Source organism: Pelodiscus sinensis, chromosome 1 (genome assembly GCF_052426305.1).
Source record: "Pelodiscus sinensis isolate ZL-2025 chromosome 1, ASM5242630v1, whole genome shotgun sequence".
NCBI lineage: Eukaryota > Metazoa > Chordata > Testudines > Trionychidae > Pelodiscus > Pelodiscus sinensis.
In genome coordinates, this window is record NC_143052.1 from 130,325,078 (window position 1) to 130,349,178 (window position 24,101).

Genomic DNA, 24,101 nt, shown 5'->3' on the forward strand with positions numbered 1-24,101 from the left:
CTGGTGATCTGTGTGTACATGGCCGAAAGAAGGGTCTATAAGGCATAGAACCACACACTGAATGACGAAGATACAAAAATACTGAATTAATCCTGTGTGACAAATAAGGAAAAGGTCCTGTATAAACAAATTATGTGATCATGTCATTAGCTATTGTGCCATACTGTAGATGTACATGGGGGCCAAATTAGGGTTGCACAGGTAACCTTCTTTCTGGCATTTCCTAGCGGTTGAATGCATGAATTTGCAAACGCCACATTCTTCTACTACAGTGCTCTGGAGCTAGCGAAAACACGATCTCATGCACATTTTCTATAACTGGCCTTATTCATGTTGGATGAATGGATAAGATGCCAGTTCTAGCAGTATATGGGTTCCTCAGGCACACGTGGCAATTCAGTGACCGACAGAGAATTGCCCTATTGCCACCAGCACTCCCTACCCAAAGGCAATCCCAATGAAATGACTAGAACTGTGTGTAACAAAGGATTGCAGATGCAGGCCTGGATCTAGACATTTATACATTCGCATTATGGTTCTGCTCCTTCAACACATAAGCACTACAACAAAAACAGCTTCTCTTAAAAAAGGTCCTCTGTGAGCCACCATCCAGTTTACGAGCTAGGAACAATGTTCAAATCACTTTCTCCCTCCCCTTCAAATCCTGCTCCCATTTAAATCCATGGACGTTGTGCCACTGATGGAATAGGGGTAAGCACTGAGTGCCCATTTTTCAATATCATAAGCACGGTAGTAAATTCACAAGCCAAAACAGGTCTTTAGACTCCCAAGAACGTTGCCGCCAAAATTTGAAGTGTTTTTACTAGGTCAAATTAAGGAGTTTAACTAACAGTGCCCCTGTAAGGAGTTTTCCAGCTGTAGTTTCAATTAAAAGCAGACAGGGGGTGGGGAGGAGAAGGTTGCCTTTATAAAGCCTCAGTTAAAAAAGGATGCCAAAACAACTCACTGAACATTCAGAAATGGGGATCAGTGAGTGAGATCACTCCCAAGAATTCTATTAACTGGATGTTGAGTAACATTTTCCTCCTCCTGCACTTGTTTATTTCAGGTCACCATTTTAAATAAACTACACAGTGATTAAGAATAAACCTTTAGACTAAGGTTTTTCCTTTCTTCAAGGTGCCTTGACCCCTGAACTTGTTATGAGCCATAAACATTTTACAAGCATTTGTAATCAACTTGCTGAGGGAAGAATTTTATTCAGTCTTTTACAGAGCAAGACACCAGCAATCTATTGCTTAAAATTTTTTTTTACACTAACCTTTTTTTAAAACAGGCAAAAATTTTCATTCCATTAGATTCCTACTTAAAATACTCCCAAGCAGAAAAGACAACTTTTCTAAGATTATATTTCATACTGTGGCACAATCTACCACTTTGTCCACCAGTTGTATAAGACTTGCTCCTTTTCTAGTTATTAACCTTCTATTAAAAAACAGAATTGTACACTGGGCAAGATATTTTCCTAAATGAATACTAAAAAAAAGAGGAAGCTGGATATAAAAGAAGGAAACTTGGAGATGAAGCAGCATGCCTTGAGTATACACATAAGAAACTGCTATAAAATTGATACAATTATTTGGCAAACGTTTCCTGAAGTAGCATAGTTATTAATCTACTACGAATAGCAAATATTTCCACCTCTCCATTATCTTTGTATTCAGCAACCACAAAAAACTGATGAGCCGCACTCTACATGGTGGTGAATAATACAGCCTCTCCTTCACTTAGGAAAAAGCTTTATAAATGCACGTTAAAGTATATACAGTTGGGACCTTGCTGATTTAGCACCCTTGGGACCTGAGTGGTCCCAAATGACAGTTTTCTGGACCAGGGGAGGTCCATCCTGCTCCTCGCAGTAGGCTCACTGCCCTTAGTCCTGCTGGGACTGCGCTTCCTGCCCGGGGCCAGGGCGACACTCCCTAGTGCACTGACATCAGGTAGTCACACTTGCTGGTAAGGGCTCAACTTTAGTGGAGGAGCCTAGACCAACTAGCACTTTAATAGTTTAGGCCAGGCTAGACAAAATACACAACTGGAGTGCTAATAAGAAATCTTTAAATTAAATAAATGTTACATCATATAAACAAACATTAAACAAACACACAAATAAATCTGTAAATATGACCTACAAAAAGTGGGATTTCCCTGGGCCTGGAGAGCTGAGGTGCTTTTCCTCTGCTTTATCACTCACTCTTCTACTGGATTCCACAGAAAAGTCTGTGTGACTGCATTGTAGGAATTAGGAGGGGGATGGGAGCAGAACAGGAGACTGAACATGTTTCCCTGCTCAGCACCCACTGTCCCTCTTACACACTCACCCACTGTCCCTCTTACACACTGTCCCTCTCACACACATATACATACACACTCCAGCTTCGAGTCCTATTGCGCTTCCATCACAATTGACACAAACGATACCACTAATAGGAAACTGACAATAGATGCACCAGAGAGTCAGTCTCTACAGGACTTTGGTATCTTTTCTTCACTGGTCCAGTGACTCATTTGCCCATCCCCATTTATGGATGACAGCTCCCTGAAAATCCCAAGAGGGAAGCCTCATGGAGTTCTCTAGCTGCCTCTCTCAGGTTCCTCCGTAGGTGCTCTGTCCCTTACATACTACAGAGCATACGAATTTGGTCAGTCTCCCCTCTGGGAGCATTAAGTGTAAATACTCTGTACTGTGACATGGTGTAACAATCCAGTGCAGGTCTTTTTTTTTTTTTTTTTTTTTGAGGTGGGGGAGGGACCCAAAAAAACACACAAACAAAAACCACACCTCAATGCAGCCAATTGGACAGGTTAGACACTGGAAACGTTTCATGAGAAAAGGGATTAATGATGTGGCATGAACTGCTTCTAACAAGTCCATTGTAAACAAAAAACAGTTTCAATTTTAATAGAGCATTAGTCACATATCTCAGTGCCTCTCAATGAATGTATCCAGTGCCCTGAGGGTAACTCTATTCCTGCTTATTGAGTGGAGTGGGGGATGGCTCTACAGCCAAGTAATTCTTCTTGTGTAGGAGACAGAAAGTAAAGCTCAGGAGCATAACCTCTTGATAAGAAAGCCAAGTAATAAAACTAGTCTCTGAGCACCCTGACAGTTATAGTTCCACTGTGTCTGTGCAGAACGCCCACTGAAGTCAAAAGCAGGTGTTCAAGGGTAGGATTTTATCCCATAACTTCATTTTGCTTCAAGCACAGGAGACTTTTCACTGGATCAATAGCAGCAATCATTTAGTTTCTTTCTGGTGGACGATCTCCCTTTGATCCCTATACCCAGCTTTTCCAAGTTAGAACTGGCCAATTTTCTTTCGTTTCTGTCAACAACCAAAGCCATTCACCACTAACATTGGATGAAATCATGAAACCGCAAATGCACCCTCCAGTTACAAAGGAAATATTTCTTTAGAATTTCTTCCCTTCACCCATATCCCCTACATTTCGTTTTCTTATAACCATTGTCTCCTTAATTTCTATGCACCTTTGCCTTCCCAGTAACTGAAGTAGTTTCTTTGAGGGTCTTTGTTGTTGTTGTTTTGTTTTTGGAAGGCGAGTTTTTGAAAATGTTCCCTCCCTTGATAAACAAGCCCTGCAAACCTTCGTTTCAGCTCAAGAAGATCGTCCCTTCTCCCTCACTTGCCCAGATAAGGATGCAGGAACTAGAGTAGAAGATGCAAGCCACATCTCTAAAAGCAGAGTGTGCTGCATCCACAGTATTGTTGGTTCCTCTTCGGCCCAAAGACCAAAATCCACCCTAAACTGATGTGTGCACGCCTCCCATTGGTCCACTTACCCTACAGTGTTAGCTTGCCCATTTCTATGTAGAGTTCTCTCTTCTGCCCACTTCCTCCCCCTTTACATGGTATGAAATGTGTGTCTGTCCATCTTCTTCTGAATAGGAGAGCCTGCTGCTCCCCTCCTTCAATCCTCAAACACGCCCCCCTGCTCCCCCCCAAAAAAACCCTAATCCGGTAGAATATCAGCTCTCTCTTTTGCCAGTTCAGACTTTGGGAAATTTGAGAGTAGTGGAAAGGAGAGAATAGATTTTTAAAGCCACACAAGATGGAGAATATGGTGTTTGTTTCCAGAGTGTGGACATTTTAGTTCTATGATCTGGCTCAGCGATGAAGGGACACTCCTCTCCCTCCCTGCCCCCCACCTTCCCAAGGCTTTGAGAGCCAGGCACTGCATTCCTAATGCAACTACAGGGACAAATATAATCAACATTTCTAGGTAAAAAGGTCTAAAGCCCAATTCTCATTTTATGGAGCCATAGTGTAAATAGAAGTCAGGACCTTAAGCTTTATAGAGAGGCCTGCATGTGCAATGTATACATCTGCACTTAGTACTGTAACTATTTTTAAACCCTACAGTGAAGTGTATAAACTTAAATAAACTGACTATAGCATGTTCAGTAGAATACTTTCCTTAATATATGCACAAAGGCAAAAGCATGCACACTCTCTTTACATACAGAATTATACCCTCCCTCTCTCGAGCAATCTTGCATCCTACCTGAAAGTAAGTGTACAGAGTTGAAGTTGTTCTCCAGCTTGCCCAGAAGTACAGTAAGAAAGCAGTCAGATGAGAGAGAGGCAACATCCTTGGAACTGTGATCATATACCACCACCTCCTGCTTGCAGTCAGTCTCAATCTGAAAAGCAAAGAATCGAAGGTAAGGGAAAGGATAGGAAACTTCCCCTCCCCCTTCCCCGCCCCTTACACAACAGAACTAAGAGACCCTACATATTTACTGTCCAGTGATTCCAGTACCTGGATTTTACATAAAAAATGATATTTTTATACTTATTAGACCTGACTGAACCATATCCCTCTAGGTACAGTAAATGGAATGTCTGATCAGGGCTGAAGCTTGCATGAGGTTTGTCCACTGGGCAAAACTGAGCCACTTTAAACAAAAAAGTTTACCTGAAATAAGGATGTTTTGCATGCAAATATAAAGCAGTAAACTTTAGTTTCTTCTCTCAAACTATTTACCTCTCCAAAGACATTAAACTGCTGCAATTCTATTTTATTACACCTATAAAACATGTTAACTTAATTTTTTGAAAATTATACATTCCAGATTACACTATGTATAAAATGTCAACCTGAAGCAAAACATTCATGCAGAGCGAGTATCTGTCTATTTCTCCTCTCTCCATCTTTTCTCCCACACCCAAAATATTTTGGAAACACTGATAGACCTCTTAAATAAAATTTGAAAATAGAGATCCATTTAAATTACACTTACATTTTATTTGGATTTAAAAGAAGCAATTCAGAGTTAAACCAAAGGGAGAGAGAACTGTATCTTACATTTCTCCAGAATGGGGGAGCGGGGGTTTGCAATGTACACATTTCTTTCCATAACATACAAACCCCTTATTAAGCAATCCTTGCTGCCCTAAAAGGCCATTCTAAACAATCCCTGAAAAGTATGAAATACAGTTCTCTCCATGTTGGTCTCTCAATTGGTTCCTTACCATAAGATTGACTATATTTCATGCACCAAGATGTTCGGTGTTTAATTTGCAAAAATAGAGTGGAAATACGAATTAGCTATATATAAAGGACCATAATACACAAAACCCTCTTTTACACAGTTAATAAAAAGGTGAATTGATTTTTGTTTTTTTTAACTGGAGTAATCTTAAATTCTTAAAATATGACTAATTTATAACAACACTTCATCAATAGTTAAATTACTATAGCTCTTTAGAACTAGATCAAGTTATGGAAGTGTGCAGATTATCATTTCACTACAGAATAGGTTAATTTTATTTTAAAATTTGACTTCCACACCCTCTTAGAAAGGAAAAAAAAAAGCAAAGCCACCCTTACCTTGTGTTTTGCTGAATGTTGAATGAGTTCTGTAATCACCACTTTGTCCTGCTGCAGCCTCCGCTTCATAAGCTTGGAGCAGTTGATATTGATAGCATCCGAGATGTGGAACGTATTGTATTCCACAAAGGGGCGGCTATCAATCAGTAGCAATTTTTCTGTGCCACTTTCCAGTAAAGCCGCCAATCTCTCAGCAACCATGAGTTGAGTCCTGATCACCTCATCAGCCATGACAACAATAAGGCCTCTTTTACCACCTCCCTCTCTAATTTGCAGAGATGATGTAATGGCTATGTACTCAAAGGCTTAGCCACTCCATTGTACTGAAAGTGTATGAGGTCATGCTGGTAGTGGCTGGCAAAAGAAAAGTTAAACCCATTTTCAGAAAGAGCCCTCCAAGTGAATGTCTCCTGCTTCCAGTTGATGCGCTGCTACAAAGGACTCATTCCACAAAGCAGCCCCTCACATCTGATTCATCAGGAACCAACTATGGAGTAGCCATTTCACAATTCAAACAAAAGATGCTTTTGGGCTGCTACTGCATTACATCATTCTTTACCTATGCTCCCAGCTTTACCACCAGACTCAGTGCCTAAGAAGAAGAAGAAGAAGAAAGAGCTGTAAGTACACAGTATTTGATGTTATCACAATCTAACCCAGTATTCTACAGACATTACATTTTTAATATATACTTGAAGCTTCACATTGTCTTTGCTGTACATTCCAAAGAGTATGGATAATATCTGGACGTGTGGGTTCTGACTCAACTCCAACTATCTGGGCTCTACAGTTACCCCATTCAGGCAAACACACTCAGAATTTTGTTGCCACTGAATCAATCTCTTCATAGGACTGTGTGTTAGAAGAGAATTGTCTGACACTGGCCTAAGCAGTGGAGTTTTTATTCAGAAAAGTTTGTTTGGCTGTGCTACAGCAGAGTTAGTGAGAAGACCTACATTTTATTAGAGAAATGTAAGAGCCTGGTGCTTTGAAAATGATTGTGTGTGTGAACCTACACACACACTTAAAAGTTTCACCTTAGAGGTGAGGGCAAGTGTGAATGGAAATTTTCCAGAGCTAAAATGGTACATCAATTCCCCTGATTGGAGAAGGTGATTGAAGAGACCTACAGGACCCAGACATTTTGGGTTCTCATTCAACACAGAGTACTAATGACAGAAGTCTTGTCTATGCTAGAGAAATTCACCATGCCAAGCCCTGTTGGTTCAGTTTAACTGGACTTGTGAAAGGTGTGGTGCAAACATTTACGTACATGCAAAATACCATTCAGAGTTGACTTCAGCAGAGCTCATTACTAAGGGCTTGTCTCCACTGCACCATGCAGACGTTCAGGTCCCAGAGCTCAGGCTGCAGCCAGAGCCTAAATGTCTACAGTGCACTTAAACAACCCCTTAGTCCATGTCAGTTGGCGTGTGCCCTCCACAGCTGTCTACTTGAAGTGCAGATGTACCCAGCATGAACCATTTATGCTTGCAATATAGGCGGTGCTATAAGTGGTTGCATTCTGTGCTGGTTTACATGTGGTTCTGCAAATATATACAAGTATCATGAGTTTTTGTGGGCAAAACCCACTTCCTCAGATAAACAGAGTCAAGAGCAATGTATAACTATTCATCTCACTGATCCACACTACTTCTAAGGTAGAACTCATCATTTACAGCCCTAATCCTGAACTGGGAGCAGTGCAGAGGAAAGGATGGGATTGCAGATTTCCCAGTGTACATCAGGGTCTCCCGGAACACATCTGCAAGCCTAAACCAACACAGGTTCCAAGTGTGCAAGGTGGCGAATGCTTTTCAATCCCACTGATTACAAGTGGAGTTGAAGAGCTCAGCACCCTGCAGGAGGCACTTAACATCTCGCAGAGTCAAGTCTGAAGAAAACAACATCTTTATTGTGATAAGCTCATGAATTCAAATTAATTCAGAAATGATTGTACCCATGGCTTCTGCTATAGTAACAGGTCATTTGAGAGTAGGAAATCCCACAGCAGTAGGTGCTCTGATAATTAGACTGATTCCAGATTATTCAAGCAGCTACCATCATGTACCCAAATAATTCAGAAAAGTGAACTAGGTTCACTCTTACAGAAAGAGTTAATTTTTTAAAATCCTTGGATAAATAACTTGTTACGGAGAACAGTGTTGCATTTACTAGAGCAAGAAAAATTCCAGACTTTTACATAAGCAGTCACTTGGGTTGATAAAATGTTATGTATCTATTTGCCAAGACCCCACTGCTTCATGGCAAATTGCCACTATTCCTATTCAGTTCGTTCCGACTTCGTGAAATACATATTGCTCTAGAGCCCAAAAGTATTTCTAAAGAGCCACAGATTCTTTTTAAAGGCCCTAAAAATAAATTTATATGACCAGTTTCCAGTCAGTCAGTCAGTCAGTCAGTCAGTCAGTCAGTCAGTCAGTCAGTCAGTCAGTCAGTCAGTCAGTCAGTCAGTCAGTCAGTCAGTCTGTCTGTCTGTCTGTCTGTCTGTCTGTCTGTCTGTCTGTCTGTCTGTCTTTCTAGATGTGTCTCTTTTAGAAAGTCCTTTTAGTACATTTTCTAATACAGTTTTGTAACCTGCAAGCTTCTGGTTATATTAACATAATGGTAATTTGTTACACACACTTTGACTTTAGCTTCACCTCAGTTGGTGGGGCTGCTACTGTTACATTCTAAGTTGCATCATGGGGTTCTGAGTCAGCTCATTGTGCTCCACTGCAACATAAATGACAACATCATGAGGCTGCACTTAATTGCCTTGTCATAAGCAGGTCATTATCTTGCTGATCTTTGGACCAGGAAAGATCTTAGCAAACCCTATTTACAGGATGATCACAGGTACTAAAGTTAACTGGCTGATGTTTTGTAATTCTAGATATGAGGATGACATTAAGTCATCAACATTGAACGTCACCATACTGTACTTTCCCCAGAAATAAATTGTGACATCCAACACTGCTAGTTAGATACTGCATATTATTTTTAAAAAGGACAGTCAATTTGAAATTTAGTCAATTTTTAAAAAAAAGTAAAAAGTGGCTTTTATGTTCTACTCCTGCCCTGGAGTTCTGGGAATCTGTACAGCTTTTACAGGTTTTTTTTTTTTTTTTTCATTTGTTTTTAATGTCTGCCCATGCAAATCTGAATTTGTAGTCCTTGAACATATGCATGACTCAGGTTTTTAATTCCACGATTACATTTCATTCTCCAACCCCAGAACTCTTCCTCATTCAGTGAATACTCTGTATCAGAGGCAGAGGTGCAGGGCAGCAGGCAAGAGCTCATCTTTGTGGAGAACCAATTTTAAACCCCTCCCCTTATGGACCGGCTCTGCTTGCAACCTAAATATCTGGTCTGACAGTGGCCAGTGCCAAATGCTTCAGAAAGAATGAATACAATGGGTCAACTTAACCTTTTTTGGGTTGGGAGCTACTTAACCTTTTTTGGGTTGGGAGCTACTAAGTCAGAGGGGGAAAAAAATAATCAGTCAGGGGCTGCACACAAGTGAGAAGCCAAGTGAGAAGGAGAAGGACACTCCCCACATTCCCCTCACACATCAGAGCATAGAGGGGCCCAGGCTAGTAAATTTTGTGTGTTCCAGCCCTGCGCATGGGGGCAACACAGGCTCCACAATGCTGAGCCTCAGGGGCCAGATCCAGGTCCAGATCAGTAACTGCTAACAGCTGAGAGTACTTTTAAATGAGTTCAGGACGAATTTTGTTCTTCCTGGCTCAGACTAGGAGTGGAGGAAGAGCATTGTCCTTGCATGAATAACCTGCAAAATGTACATTTAAAAATTCTAGTTTGTATTCTTGACTCTACTGCCAATCAACTACTATGATCTAGAGCAGAGGTGGGCAATAATTCTTGATGGGGGGGCCACTCCAAGGTTTTGGAAAGTGGTCAAGGGCCACACTCTTCCATGATATTAATGGAGATGCAAGGTCTGGAATGGAGATTGGGTGTGGAAGGGAGCTCAGGGTAAGGGACTGGGGTGCAGGAGGGAGACTGGAGTCTGGGAGGGAGCTGGGATGAAGCAGGCAGTTGTGACCTAGGGCAGGGGACTGGAGTGCAGGGGTTTAGGATGTGACCTAGGGAAGGAGGGGATTGTGATCTGCAGCAGAAGATTGGGGTGCCAGATCTGGGAAAGGTTGTGGGTGTCAGAGGGGAACAGAGGGTTTCAGTATGTTGAGTGGGGGTGGGGCAAGAGAGTTGGGGCAGGAAAGGGGTGCCAGAAGCAGGCTGTGGCCAAGAGACTTACTTGCCAGCTGTCAAACTAGGCTGCCTGAAGTGTTTAAAATGTTTCCTAGCCAACCAGTCTGCTTGCCTGGCCATGTGCTTGCTTCATGAATAACTGAGCCCAGGAGAGGGGACGTGATTCTTCACAGCTGCCTGTTATTCTAACAAGCAGCTCCCATTGGCTGGTTTCTGCCAGAAACCAGCCAATGGAAATGTGCTGGGGGCGGGATGGCTCCTAAAACTTCCCCCTCCGATCCAGTTTCGAAACAAATGGAGTCTTGCAACCTCATTTCTGCACAGTGCGTGGGCCAAGGTGGGGAGCCTGCCTGGGGCTCCCTGCAGTCTCCAAGGGCCGGATCTGGTGGCTTAGTGGGACAAATCCAGCCCACGGGCCGTATTTTGCCCAGGCCTGATCTAGAGAATTATATCAGTGATGATGAAGTTCTTGTCCAAATTTCTGAACCAATGTAGAACGCAAAATAGACACATTTAAAAAGACTTAATTTCTTGTTTATTTTCAGTATTTGTGGGAATGTGGTAAGTCTCAATATGCTGCCGTCTGCACCCCAAACAATAGCATTTTTCAGAAAGCTCACCAACACCAGCACTAAATGCCAAGTTCTAGTTACAAATCTTTGACCTGGCACTAGTTTTTTAAAAAATATATATTTAGGCCCCAACAATGCAAGCTGCTACCTGACCGGGTTTACAAAATGCCTAATTCCCGTGTAAAGTTGATTTGGTGGAGGATGGAGAAGCTTCTTTGCAATTTCAGAAACTGAACACAAATTGGTTTGGGCTGACCTGAAGCTTTTTTGATTTTTCATTTGCTCTAGGTGCGGATGGCTCAGTCTCTCCTGTTGAAGCTGTACTGCTTTGTGTAGAATACACCCAGGTCGCAGACTCTGCTCCAATTTTAAAGTATCTTTTAAGAGTAAAACAACTTCAACACGAAAGACAGAGGAACTCTCTAGATGAGCTGGAGCAGAGACCAAACCAGCTTTCCCCTATCCAGGTGAATGCTTGAACCACTGGGCTGTTTGGTCAAAGGGCAGGCCCATATGCAGGGTGTGTGTGTGAAGGGTGTGAACCCTTAGGGCACCCAAGGTGAAGGCAGCAATGGCACACTTCCTCCATGCTCTAGCTGGCTGGGGGAAGGCTGGGGTTGATTTCCATTCTCTTGCCCAGGAGCAAGGCTGGTGACAGGGCTGGACTTTGCTTGGGGGCCGAGGGGGGGGGGGGGAATCAGTCCCAGCCTTCCCTGGCCAGCCAGTGCAAGGGGGAGGGAAGCTCAGGCAGAGCGCTTCCTCTACTTTTCCCCAGCCTGCCGAAGCACACTTACCTGAGGAAACATGGTGAGGTGCATTTGCATCTTTGTGGTCCACATTTACAAAAAAGGCACACACACGCACAGAAATTCCTGCTTATGGGCTTGAAGGGGGTACCTCGACTCCACTACTATCATTGCCTACATTTTCTGAATGGTGCCTAAATCCCCTTGTGAAGCTAGCCTGAAAAAAAATCAAAACTCTGATAGCCTAAAAACAAACCACTGACGGTTCTCAATGCTCCCTTTTCCCCTCCTCCCACTCTGACCACACCAACTGCTGCAACGGACATGAATTCAAGAACTGTTTCATCTGACCCAGATTTGGACTGTTCAGCAAAAAGGTATCAGCTGAAAAGTTTCACTCAGATTCGAGTTGTGGTCTGCAAAGTCTTGCCCTTTATTTTCAAAAACGCATTTCTCTTTTTATATCTGCACTGCCGTGCTTTTCATGACCAGCAACTTCAGAGAGCTGAGCTAAGCAAGATTGGTTGGGTTTCCTTTTAAGGAATGGTGGGACATGGAGCATCATGCAAATAATGCTGTTTAAAAGGTTTACCGGTGACAAGTACACTTCTCAAGAACTGGCTGTTACTGTCCTTTTTGTCTTTCAAGTCATGTGTAAGGTTATTGAGAGGCTCTTAATACCAACTCAGAGTGGCCATAACTGATTATCACCTCTTGTTCTTATTGAGAAGTCAAGCTGTTTATTTCATTCCAAAGATCAATGAGGCTTATTTACAACATTTATTATAGCCGACAAACCTGATTGCTAGAATGAAGTCATGGGAAATGCTGAAGAATGTTGCTGATACAGTGCTTTGCTCAATAATCAACTGCTCACACCCTGTATATTTCTTGGCCTCCTTCCCCACTTCCACCCAAGCAATAAGATCTTTCCAGATGGAAACATTTCTCGTTGTTGGGTGAAAGCATGTGTCATTTGCACTGACAGCTTATCTAATCTGCTTCTGTGCCAGATGTCAGAGTTCAGTTTTTTAGCTTCCCATCTTCAGGGAACAGCAGACAACCAGCAAAAGAGCAGAACTGATTTTAGAAGTTCACGAGCCGAACTTGAGCTTTCAAAATTCACTTCTTCCTGGACACCAAAAGTACCAGGCAGCTAATTCACTTTCACCTCACCATGTTACAATTTATGGAAAAGTGCAAAGTAATGCAAGAAGTCAAGGAGATAGTATGAACATTATCAATTCACTCATCAGGATGTCGCAATTGCCAATGATTACCCAAATCTAAGACGATTTCTGCCGTTGCCAGGTTGGATACTCCCTCACCCTACACAACAAATAAGAAAGTACCTTAAAAAAGTTTTAGCTTTATGTTTCAAGTCAAAAGCAAACACACATGACGATTACAACTCTCATTATAATTTGCAGCTCTGTATTAAAAACCACCTGCTGTAGATCTAGAAAAGAGATTTCCCCCCACTGAAATAGAAGGGATGGAGGGGAGGATTCAATTCACCAGAGACAAACATCTTAGGCTTTGCCCACAATGAAAAGCATGACATTTGCTTTACTGTCCAGCTCTATGAACAGTGGGCTGACCCACCTTCCTTCTGGAAAGTTCAATTCATGCCTGAACAACTGCATTCCATAGGAACATTTACAAGAGCCCTCGGAGGTGCGTATTTTAATGCCAATTAAAAAAAGCTAACTGCCTGCCTTTTGGCTACAGATGGATTTGAAATGGTAGCTAATTGTTCCCATTTCCCTCACATTGCAACTTAGTTCAAAAACTGTGTGGAACCAATATTTAACTTATTTAAGGGTTTAAAGCATATGTATTAATTTCTGTATAAATTCAACAAACATCCGTGGTTAACGCAAGAAGATCAAGTGGAAGCAAGGAAGTAAAATTAAAGACATTAACGCTCATTCTGCACTCAATAGATTCTGGGAAGGTAAACAAAATTTAAATCGCTATCCACCATTGCAGCACGACTTAATGGTCATAACAAACCATTGCCAAATATTGCCAGATTAAGAATCATTTCTGGATTTCATAACAATACAGCATATATAATCTAACCAAACAGTAAGAAGCCATCACAAAAGCGGGCAGAGTTCATTCTGAAAGATGCTGCAAATTCTCTCAAACTAATGCCATCTTGCAATGAAAGGACCTGCAGGAATGGCCATTCTTTTTGCAATAAGGGGCATTAAAATCTTTGCAAAATATAGTATGTTTGCAAATGATATGGTGAAACAATATCCACAGCCACTAACTTGTTTCATTAGCAGATATTTTGTCCCCAGGGGCACGGGGTAAGAAAGAAAGAAAGAATGTTAGCCACCAAGGACTAAATTTATGCCAGCAATGGTTCCCTGGTGGCAGAAACTCCTTCAGAGTTCCCCTGCATGTACACATAGGCGTGTGACAGAGAAAGGTGGCAGGAGAGGGGAAAAAAAAGATTAGCGCACACAGCAAGAGCAGCAGCACAAGATGATCTATTCAAGGCTGTGCCAATTCAACATGTCCTCACAGCTGCTCTCTCCAGCAGAACTACTTTGGAGCCCACACAAGAATTAAACCTGCAAATCTCTTCACTTTGCTCCTCCCTCCTCCCCACTATGAGGAATCCCAATAGAAGGCAGCAGGGTAGGGACAGAGGCAATAGAGGAAAAAAGCTCTTTGAGCCATATTTGTTCAGCGTCTGGCTGGAAACCGCTTATTAAGTCTTGATCCCAGTGCTCAACACACCTTTGGTTTTGCTTAGAGAAAACTTTGTTAGAGTGATTATTGGAATAATCCCAAGATACCTTTTGCCATGGCATCTGGCTGCCAAAATCTTGACTTGGCCTTTCTTGTGCAAATTCCACCACAATGCCTCACGTAACCGTCATGTGACACATACACAGGCAATTTTATCCATGATCCACAAACAATTATTAATCTTAGCTTAGCATTCTCCCCATTTTACACCCAGGGCAATGAGGAGGTACAGAGAAGCTAAGTGTCCTGACCAGGCGTATACAACAGAACACAGAACTGTGGAATGCCAGCACACCACTTTATAACTAGACAGCATTCACTCTGCTGAAGATCAGATAAAACCAAACAGACACACTTAGCTGTTTCAGAGCACTTTACTTCCTTCCTTCCCATAAAACATGTTTAGAACAAGAATTGTTCATGACTGAAAACTGCTTAGGCCCCAGCAATGTTCATGACCACACTTAAGTGCACTTGGAAATTCCCTGGCAGAGTTGTTACAGGAACAGACATTTCCTGTAGTTTTCGGAAGCATCTTATCCTCCTTGTGAACCTGGGTGGTGTGAGGGGGAGGGAAAAGAGGATGCTATATTATAATTAAGCAAATTGTGAAAGAGACCCCTGCAAACTTCACATTTGTTTTTGTTCACTGGGAGAAAAGGAGGGAGTTTTCTGCTGACACAAAATAAGTTAATACACAGCAAATAAAGAGACCTGTAAAAGTAAGCTTACTATGTTGATTATTTATGGTATATAAGAAAATAATAATTCTAAAAGACTTGAAAGTTAACAGTTGAACCTCAGAGTTACAATCTAACCAATCAATGACACACCACATTAGGAACTGAAAATACACAATCAGGCAGTGATATATATAAAAAAAAAAAAAAAAAAAAAAACCAGTACAGTACTATATTAAACAAACTATTCAAATAGAGGGAAAGGAGCATTTTTCTTCAATATGATAAAGTTTCAAAACTGTAGTAAGTCATAAGAACATAAGAACGGCCGTACTGGGTCAGACCAAAGGTCCATCTAGCCCAGTAGCCTGTCTGCCGACAGTGGCCAACATCAGGTGCCACAGAGGGTGGTGGACCAAAGACAATGATCAAGCGATTTGTCTCATGCCAGCCATCTCCCAGCCTCTGACAAACAGAGTCCAGGGACACCATTTCTATCCCCTGGCTAATAGCCTTTTATGGATCTAACCTCCATGAAGTCAGTGATCAGTTGTAAACATTTTAAAAATCCTAAGCTTTTGTTCAGAGTTATGAAGATTTCAGTTATGAACAGCCTCCATTCTCATGTTGTTTGTAATTCTGAGATTCCATTGTACTGCACTCTGCTTGTATCACGCATAAAAAAAATTGGGTATTTTCTACCTTCCTGCTACTCACAGATTTCCCAAGTTGGCTGGTTTTGCTGTGCTGCAATCTTGTAACAGAAAACAGAATGCACCGCTCCCTTTTAGCAGCCACTGGGGTTGAACGGCATAGCTTAAAATGTGCCATGCCTTAAGGTATGTCTACACATTCCCCTTGCACACCAGATCCAGCTTGGGCCCCCCTAGGCTCTGGTGTGTGAAGGGAACGTGGGGAGTGTCTTTCAATCAATCGAGTGAGGGCTTGTTTTTGGGTTTGGGGGGGGGGGGATTTGCTTCTCACTTATGTGCGGCCCCCGACTGATTGTTCTGCGGGTCAGCAGCCCCCAACCCACAAAAGGCTGCCACCCTTGTGCCAAGAGATGTTTCTTCACACCCTTGAACAACCAAGTTTTAGCTGAAAGTGGCAGTGTCAACACAGCCTAACTAAAAGCTGATGTGAGATCCCAATGCTTCTAGCATGGTACAAAGACAGCATCCATGTTGGAATCCCAGCACCCTTTCCTCCTCTCACAACTAGATGGGCACTGTTCCTTGAGAACAAGCTCAGTCATCTTTGCCTTGGTCCATAGCTAGTAAGTGTAGTCCTCTACCTAGTCAGGTTTTAATATAAAGTTGGTCAATCTGTTTAGATGGAGTAGAATGATCCAGCCTTAAGACTCATCTGCCTGGTTCCAAACCATTCTCCTCTCAAAGAGGAGGCTTTGTTACAGAATGTAGGGAGGATTTAAGGATTTACATTTACCCTCAAACATCCAAATTGGGAGGTCAGTGGCAGTCCCCTCTCTTTCCCATTAGAAACCTTTCATAGAATGTTTAAGAGTCTTATTTATGGAATCCCCACAGGATGTGGAGACTGGCCGCATACATTTCTGAAAGCTAATACTGCACTTAATCGTCTCAAAGTTTTAGCAGCTGATTTAAAGCCATAAAATGCACAAATGCAGACTAGAGTTATCAACTATTCTGCAACACTGCCAATGGCTGAGCTTGTTACATTTCAGTAATCCCTGGGTTTTAGCAGCAAAGCCCACATGCTCTTTACAACACAAGGGCAATCTCAATTCATGAACCCAAGGTTTTAATACAGAAGCAACACAATCAAATAGCATATGACTTATCCACATGAATGACCCTAACTGGGTAGACCAATGTAAACGGTGATTTTATGTAACATCTTTGCTAGGGAACAGATTAAAAATGAAAGCTAGTGGATTGAGGAAAAATGCTAAATTAAAAATATAAGTATAGTATTTCCAGTTTTATCCATGAAAACACTTCTTTAATGAGTCTGTCTTATCCGGTATTCCCCCCAAGAATAAGGTGTGCATCCTTTAAGGTTAAAACTGCTGGACAGAGCTGGCGACAGACTTTGCAGGGCCCTGGGCAATAATTGTGGGAGAGGGGGACTCTGCTCCGTAAGCCCCTGTAGGGGTAGGCCTAAGGGCTAGTCTCCCCCAGCCAGCTCTCAACACCACCTAGGCCTCCAGCGGTGTTATATCACCTATAGCTCTGGCCACTGCTACTGCCCTGGTAGCAACGCTGGCAGCCCAGAGCCCCAGGTCCTTTTAAATTGCAAGTTTAAGAGTACAAGTTTATTGTGATTTTTTTATATAAAGACACACACACACACACACACACACACACACACACACACACAAGCAAGCGCCATGGTGTATGTATGTGTGTTCTGAGAGAGAGAGCCAATCAGAAGCAAGCCCCAGTAATGATCCAGGAAAAGGAGGAACCCTTTTCTGTGGCCACTGCAGGGAGCAAATGGAAGGATGGTGCTGAACTCTTCATCAAGGAGCCTAGAGCATATAATGGTGGTTTTACTGGGGAAGAGAAACCTAACAACTTGGTGAGAGGGAGGAATTAAATATAGTTCTAAATAGTACCTTCACAAGAGGAGCAGACAGACCTCTTTTAAAAACTGAAAAATGCATTAAACTGTCACTATGGTAAATCTTGGGTTAATTTCGATGCTCTTTCACACATTTGAGGAAGTGACTAGTTCTCCTAGAGGGCAAAACAAATTCATCTTTTTCACACCATGAGTGTGAAGAAAGCTAAAGGATTTGCTTTGCTGTGTTTAAAAAAAAACCAAAAAAACAAAAACAAAAAACACACACAAAAAAAGTTCTCATCTTTAATAGCTTTCCTCTTTCTGATTGTGTTCAGAAACACGGTACCATACTGCACGTGTCTAGTCGGCTCTCAGGAACTACACCCAAAATTTTTTCAAAACTAATTACCACAAGTAACCTAAGTTGCAGCTTACTGTCAAACAAGCTCTAGACACTCTACAGGTCTTCCCTCAAAATGATTTTTGTAATTTTTTTTAAATGGAGCGTAGGCTACATCTACACTTCAGAGACTACAGATGTACCAATGCAACTGCACTGCTATCAGGTCTTCCATGTAGCTGCTCTATGCCAGTGGGAGAGAGTTCTCCCACCAGCATAATTTAACACCCCTCCAACAAGTGGCAGTAGTTACGTCAATGTCTTCTGCCAACACAACATGCACACCGCTTCTGTCATTTCGGGTGTGTTTTTCCCACACCCTTGACCAACAAGAGTGCTGGGACAGACAGCCTAAGACAGAGCCCGGGAGAAGTCCTCTTAACAGAGCAGCTAGAGCAATGCTGCAGCAAGATGGCCCTATCAACATAATCCTTCCTTATCTGAAGGGATAATTTTGGGTCCAGCAATTGCACTTAAGCATGTGCTTAAACCTGTCCCTATCAAACAAAGAAGTAGAGCTGCTTCTTATGGTCATCTCATTTCTGTTACATTAAAGCCCACACGCAAAATATGTTTAGGGAACACAGGCAGATGGAGAGTATAAGGCGCTGAGGCAGGATTCTCTTGGAAGCGAGGAGGAAAACACAGATAGAATCTACATGAGGGTCCTGAGATCTAAAGATTAGGAGCCAAACTTCTACCATCCCCCCCCCTTCTACCACCACATTTTTCTGAATTATCTTCTCAGAACTGAAAATATTTTCCACATAAGTTCAACCCCACACACATCATTTGCACAGCTGCTTCTTGTTCCCCTCAGCCATTCACATCCAACTTTTCATTTGAATGACATTATACTAGCACAGATTTTTCTATTACTGGACATATGGAGGGCTGTTATAAGAAGTACATACTGTGTGCTGTAACATGGCTGGAGATGCTTGCATGAAAGGTGCTAGGAGCTTATTTGGTGCATTTTAGGGATCAAGTTTAGCAGTAGTCTCTAAGGGATGTCTACAGCAGGAAATTTTGAAAACTCCCAAAATAATAATTTCGAAATAGTGTGTCCACACTGCAGGAAAGCCTAGAAATTAGTCTGGGAAAGGCTCTGTTACTGTGGATGTGCTACCTCAACTTAGCACCCCAGAAAGTACAGAGGAATAATTAGTTTGAATTACTCTGGGGTAAGGATGTTAAGGACTAGTCCAACTAGTCAATTCCCCTCTCCTTGCTGCCTCTATCAGATAGAAGAGGGGGTACTTCAAAGCGGCAGCGCCACACAGAGTCCGGACCAGGGCTCCGTGCAGCACTGCTGCTTTGAAACGCCGGGGCAGCATTTCAAAGGGGCAGTGCCGTATAGCTGGCCCCGGGCTCCATGTGGCACTGCTCTTTTGAAATGCTGCGGCAGCATTTCAAAGCAGCGATGCGGCGTGGAGCCCGGGGTCAGCTGGGGACTCCCTAGATAACCCCAGGCTCCTTGCGGCATTTCAAAGTGCGCAGAGCCCAGGGACAGCTGGGTCCCAGCTGGCTCCAGGCTCTAGGGAAATGCTACACGGAGCCTGGGGTCCCGGGCTCCAACACTGCATTTCAAAGCCCCCAGGGGCTCTTGTTCATTTCAAAGACAAGCGCCCTCATGAATCCCGGAGTCATGGAACTTCCCGCTGGCCCCAGGCTGCATGCAGAGTTCTGTACTCCTCCTCTGAGATGTACAAAAGCCTGAATGGGGGCTCTTGTACATTTCAAAGGAGGAATGCAAAAGTGCCTATCTACTATTCAACTAGTAAATTAGTCGTTAGTTAACATCCTTACTCTGAGGAGTAGTTATTTTGAAATAGTGGCACTAGAACATCCATACTACCACTTTTTCAAAATAAACTATTTTGAAATTAGTATTATTCCTTGTGGAAAGCAGGAGTTATTTAGAAATAACCATCCCATTATTTCAAAACAACAGGCTTGGTAATGTGGATGCTCCAGTTGTTGTTTCAAAATAAGGGGAGTTATTTTGAAGTAACTCCCTAGGGTAGATGAGGGCAAAGTCACCACAGTACTTAAAATGCCAGAGCATACAGCATAGGGAGGAGGTCAGATAGTCAGAATGCTAAAAACAGACAAGTTGTATTTAATATTTAGGGGTTTACTGTTTCCAGCTGTGGGACTTCAGCACCATACAGATAGGCTTGCAAGGATTGCATTTTTAATCAATACATACAAGATAAAATATGTCCAATCACCTAACTGTAAATGTCTGTTGCCAAAGAAAAATTCTGCTTCAGAACTTAGAGTTTGATATTCACTTTGTATACTGACATGTGATGTTTGTGTTTTAAAGCTTTAGCTTTGTGAATCTTTGTCACGAAACATTTGTCACAACGATTCTTTGTCTGACCCTCTCCTTCCCCCACCCCGCACTAATAATTTCCCACATCTGTGAAAATGAAAAACAAAGTTTTTAAACACTGCTATTATCCTTCAATTTATCAGAAACTGAAATTGAGTTTTGCCAAACCTAGTTATATAGTAACAGATAAATATAGAAGAATACTGTATCTGCACAATATTTCCCTACAATATATCTTTTGGGCTCCCTTATTACACTATTATGCTTACAGTTTGGAAGCATTAAATAATTTTCAAATTTAGTGTTCTCTAGTGCATCTGTTTCCCACAGAGATTATATAATTTTGAGCCAGCTAACACATCAATGCTGCCACAGAGCTTTGAATTTTTTACTTCTACAAGAATAAAATAGTGAAAGAAAAAGAAACAAACATTAATTTCCACGGAAGCAGAAAAAAAACCAAATGGTCTCATAGCACTTTATAGACTAACAAAACCTGTAGATGGTATCATGAGCTTTCATGGGCACAACCCTCTTCTTCAGATGACTGTGGGCTGTGCCCACGAAAGCTCATGATACCATCTACATGTTTTGTTAGTGTATAAAGTGCTACCAGACCATTTGTTGTTTTTTTTCTGTACAGACTAACTCTGCTACCCCCTGAAGCTCATGGAAGCAGAGTAAGGCCAATTCAAAGCTCAACCTAAATTGCCAGACCCAGCTTCTTAACAGGCAACTAACAAATCGATGAAGGATTGGTTGTTCAACAGAGGTAAGTTTTTCTACTTTCTATAAGGCTGTCTCCTTGAATATACCTTTGGGTTTTATTAAATTTGATTACATCATGACCTGAGCATCCTGGATGAACGCTTTTTGTAGGGTTAAAAAAAAAATCCCAAAGCAATTTGATAAAAGATCCCAGAATACTGGTGCCAAAATTTGTAAGCAAATCAACAAGTGTATTTTTGAGGAAAGGAAACAAAATTTAAACAAACATTTCCGTGTTAAAGTTCCAGATGAGTTATTTAAAAAAAAAAAAAAAAAAAAACCCTGATAAGAAAAGTTTGATTGAAATGCAATTAACTGTCAGAGTAAATAACTTCTGAGCAAGTTTGCCAGGCACACTTTCAAATTGCATGGTCAAAGCAACTCTATCTTGCTTTTCACAAAAAGATGAGAGTATTTTACATCTTTTAAAAAATCTAGTTACAACTCTAGAAAGAGGATACACATGTATGAGCTGCATGTATGTCTTATGTTGTCCAGATTCCAAATAAATGGCAGAGAGAGGAGATGGGGAGGGAAAGGAAAGGAGAAAAAAAAATAGGAAAACAATAGTCAGTTATAGTGTCCATGCTAAATGAAGCTGACAGACTGGGTACTAAGTTCTCTTAAGTACCTAGGCTACGTCTACACTGGCCCCTTTTCCGGAAGGGGCATGTAAATTTCACTAGTCGTCGTAGGGAAATCCGCGGGGGATTTAAATATCCCCCGCAGCATTTAAATAAAAATGTCCGCCGCTTTAAAAAAGCCGGAAAAGAGCGTCTAGACTGGCCCCGATCCTCCGGAAAAAGTGCCCTTTTCCGGAGGCTCTTATTCTTACTTCAAAGGGCACTTTTTCCGGAGGATCGGGGCCAGTCTAGACGCTCTTTTCCGGCTTTTTTAAAAGCCGGAAAAAAGCGGCGGACATTTTTATTTAAATGCCGCGGGGGATATTTAAATCCCCCGCGCATTTCCCTACGACGACTAGTGAAATTTACATGCCCCTTCCGGAAAAGGGGCCAGTGTAGACGTAGCCCTAGTGTTTGGCTTTTTATGTCATTAGGATGTGGAATGTAGCAGGTAATCCAGTTAAGATCTTTGTTTAAACCTCTATTATAGGTATCAAACCTGTAAATGCAATTAAGGTCTGCAGCTTCCCTTTCAAGCCAGTTTTTGTAATAATATAGAAACTTTGAGATCCATTAATGAATACCCAAGCAAGTTAATATGTTCCCCAATAGGTTTCTTTCTCCGTGTTACCTTTTAGAATATCTGATTTGTGACCATTAATCCTGTGTCATAGAGACTGTTCAATTTGGCCTATATAGATGGCAAAGCAACATTGATGTGGTATAGTGATAGAAATGTAGCCGTGTTAGTCTGGGGTAGTTGAAGCAAAATGCAGGACAATGTAGCACTTTAAAGACTAACAAGATGGTTTATTAGATGATGAGCTTTCGTGGGCCAGACCCACTTCCTCAGATCAAATAGTGGAAGAAAGTAGTCACAACCATATATACCAAAGGATACAATTTAAAAAAAATGAACAAATATGAAAAGGACAAATCACATTGCAGAACAGAAGGAGGATGCGGGGGGGTGGGAAGGGGGAGGAAGGAAGGTAAGTGTCTGTGAATTGCTGATATTAAAGGTAGGGAGAGTGGGATGTTTGTGAGTTAATGGTATTACAGGTGATAATTGGGGAAACTGTCTTGGTAATGGGTGAGAAAGTTCAAAGACTTGTTAAGTCCTTGTTGGTAAGTGTCGAATTTTAACATGAAATTCATGTCATTCATGTTAAAATTCGACACTTACCAACAAGGACTTAACAAGTCTTTGAACTTTCTCACCCATTACCAAGACAGTTTCCCCAATTATCACCTGTAATACCATTAACTCACAAACATCCCACTCTCCCTACCTTTAATATCAGCAATTCACAGACACTTACCTTCCTTCCTCCCCCTTCCCACCCCCCCCCCCGCATCCCCCTTCTGTTCTGCAATGTGATTTGTCCTTTTCATATTTGTTCATTTTTTTTAAATTGTATCCTTTGGTATATATGGTTGTGACTACTTTCTTCCACTATTTGATCTGAGGAAGTGGGTCTGGCCCACGAAAGCTCATCATCTAATAAACCATCTTGTTAGTCTTTAAAGTGCTACATTGTCCTGCATTTTGCTTCATTGATGTGGTAGTTTATGCAATTAGATCCTGTGATGATGTCACATGTATAGATGTGTGGACAGAGTTGGCAGTGGAGTTGATAGCAGGGGTGGGTTCCTGGATGAGCATGATGGAGGTGTGTTGTATGGTTGCTGAAAAGAATTTGTTTGAGGTTACAGGTTGTCTGTAGGAGAGGATTAGCCTGTCCCCCAAGGCCTGTGAGAGCGATAAGAAGTGGTGTTTTGTTGTTTTCTTTGTAGGGCTTATCTCGAAGAAGCTGATGTCTGGGTACTCGTCTATCTCCGTCAGTCTGTTCTGTCACTTCTCCGGGTGGATATTTTAGTTGTAAGAATGCTTGATGTAGATCCTGTAGGTGTTTGTCTCTGTGGGATACAAATCCGGTTGTATCTTAGGGCCTGGCTGTAGACAATGGATTGGGAAACGTGTCTTAGATGGAAACTAGAGGCATGTAGGTAAGTGCAGTGGTCTGTAGGTTTCCAGTATAAGGGTGGTGGAAATGTGGCCATCATCTAATTGTACTGTAGTGTCAAAGAAGTGGTTCTCTTGTGTGGACTGATCCAGGCTAAGGATGATGGTGGGGTGGAAATTGTTGAAATCCCTATGGAATTCAAGGGTCTCCCTCCTATGGGTCCATATGATGAAAATGTCATATGTGTAGCGTACATAGAGTAAGGATGCTAGGGGGGCAAGAGCTGAGGAAATGTTGTTCAAGGTTTGTTCAATATGCCATAAAGATGCTGGGCATGTTGTGGGGCGATGCGAGCGCCCATAGCTGTACCGCTGACATGAAGATATTAACTGTCCCCAAACTGGAAATAATTGTAGGTGAGGACTAAGTAGCAGAGCTCTGTAACCAGGTGTGCAGTGACATCATCAGGGATGGTGTTCTTGATAGCCTGTAATCCATCATGTGGAATGTTGGTATAAAGGGCTTCTACATCCATGCTGACCAGGATGGTGTTTTCAGGAAGATTATGGATGTTCTGT

At 42.0% G+C, this 24,101-nt stretch overlaps 1 protein-coding gene across 4 annotated transcripts in view; it reads right to left on the bottom strand.

Annotated features, from left to right (window-relative positions):
- DUSP16 (dual specificity phosphatase 16) overlaps positions 1–24,101 on the bottom strand; it is an 89,078-nt gene that overhangs the window by 40,875 nt on the left and 24,102 nt on the right. For all 4 annotated transcript variants that reach the window (XM_075901133.2, XM_075901123.2, XM_075901127.2 and 1 more), the window contains 2 exons: positions 5,875–6,466; positions 4,546–4,684 (listed from right to left, as the gene is read on the bottom strand). In XM_075901133.2, the coding sequence (XP_075757248.1) occupies positions 4,546–4,684; positions 5,875–6,105 (370 nt within the window). In that variant the 5' untranslated portion in view covers positions 6,106–6,466. The remainder of the gene's footprint in view (positions 1–4,545; positions 4,685–5,874; positions 6,467–24,101) is intronic.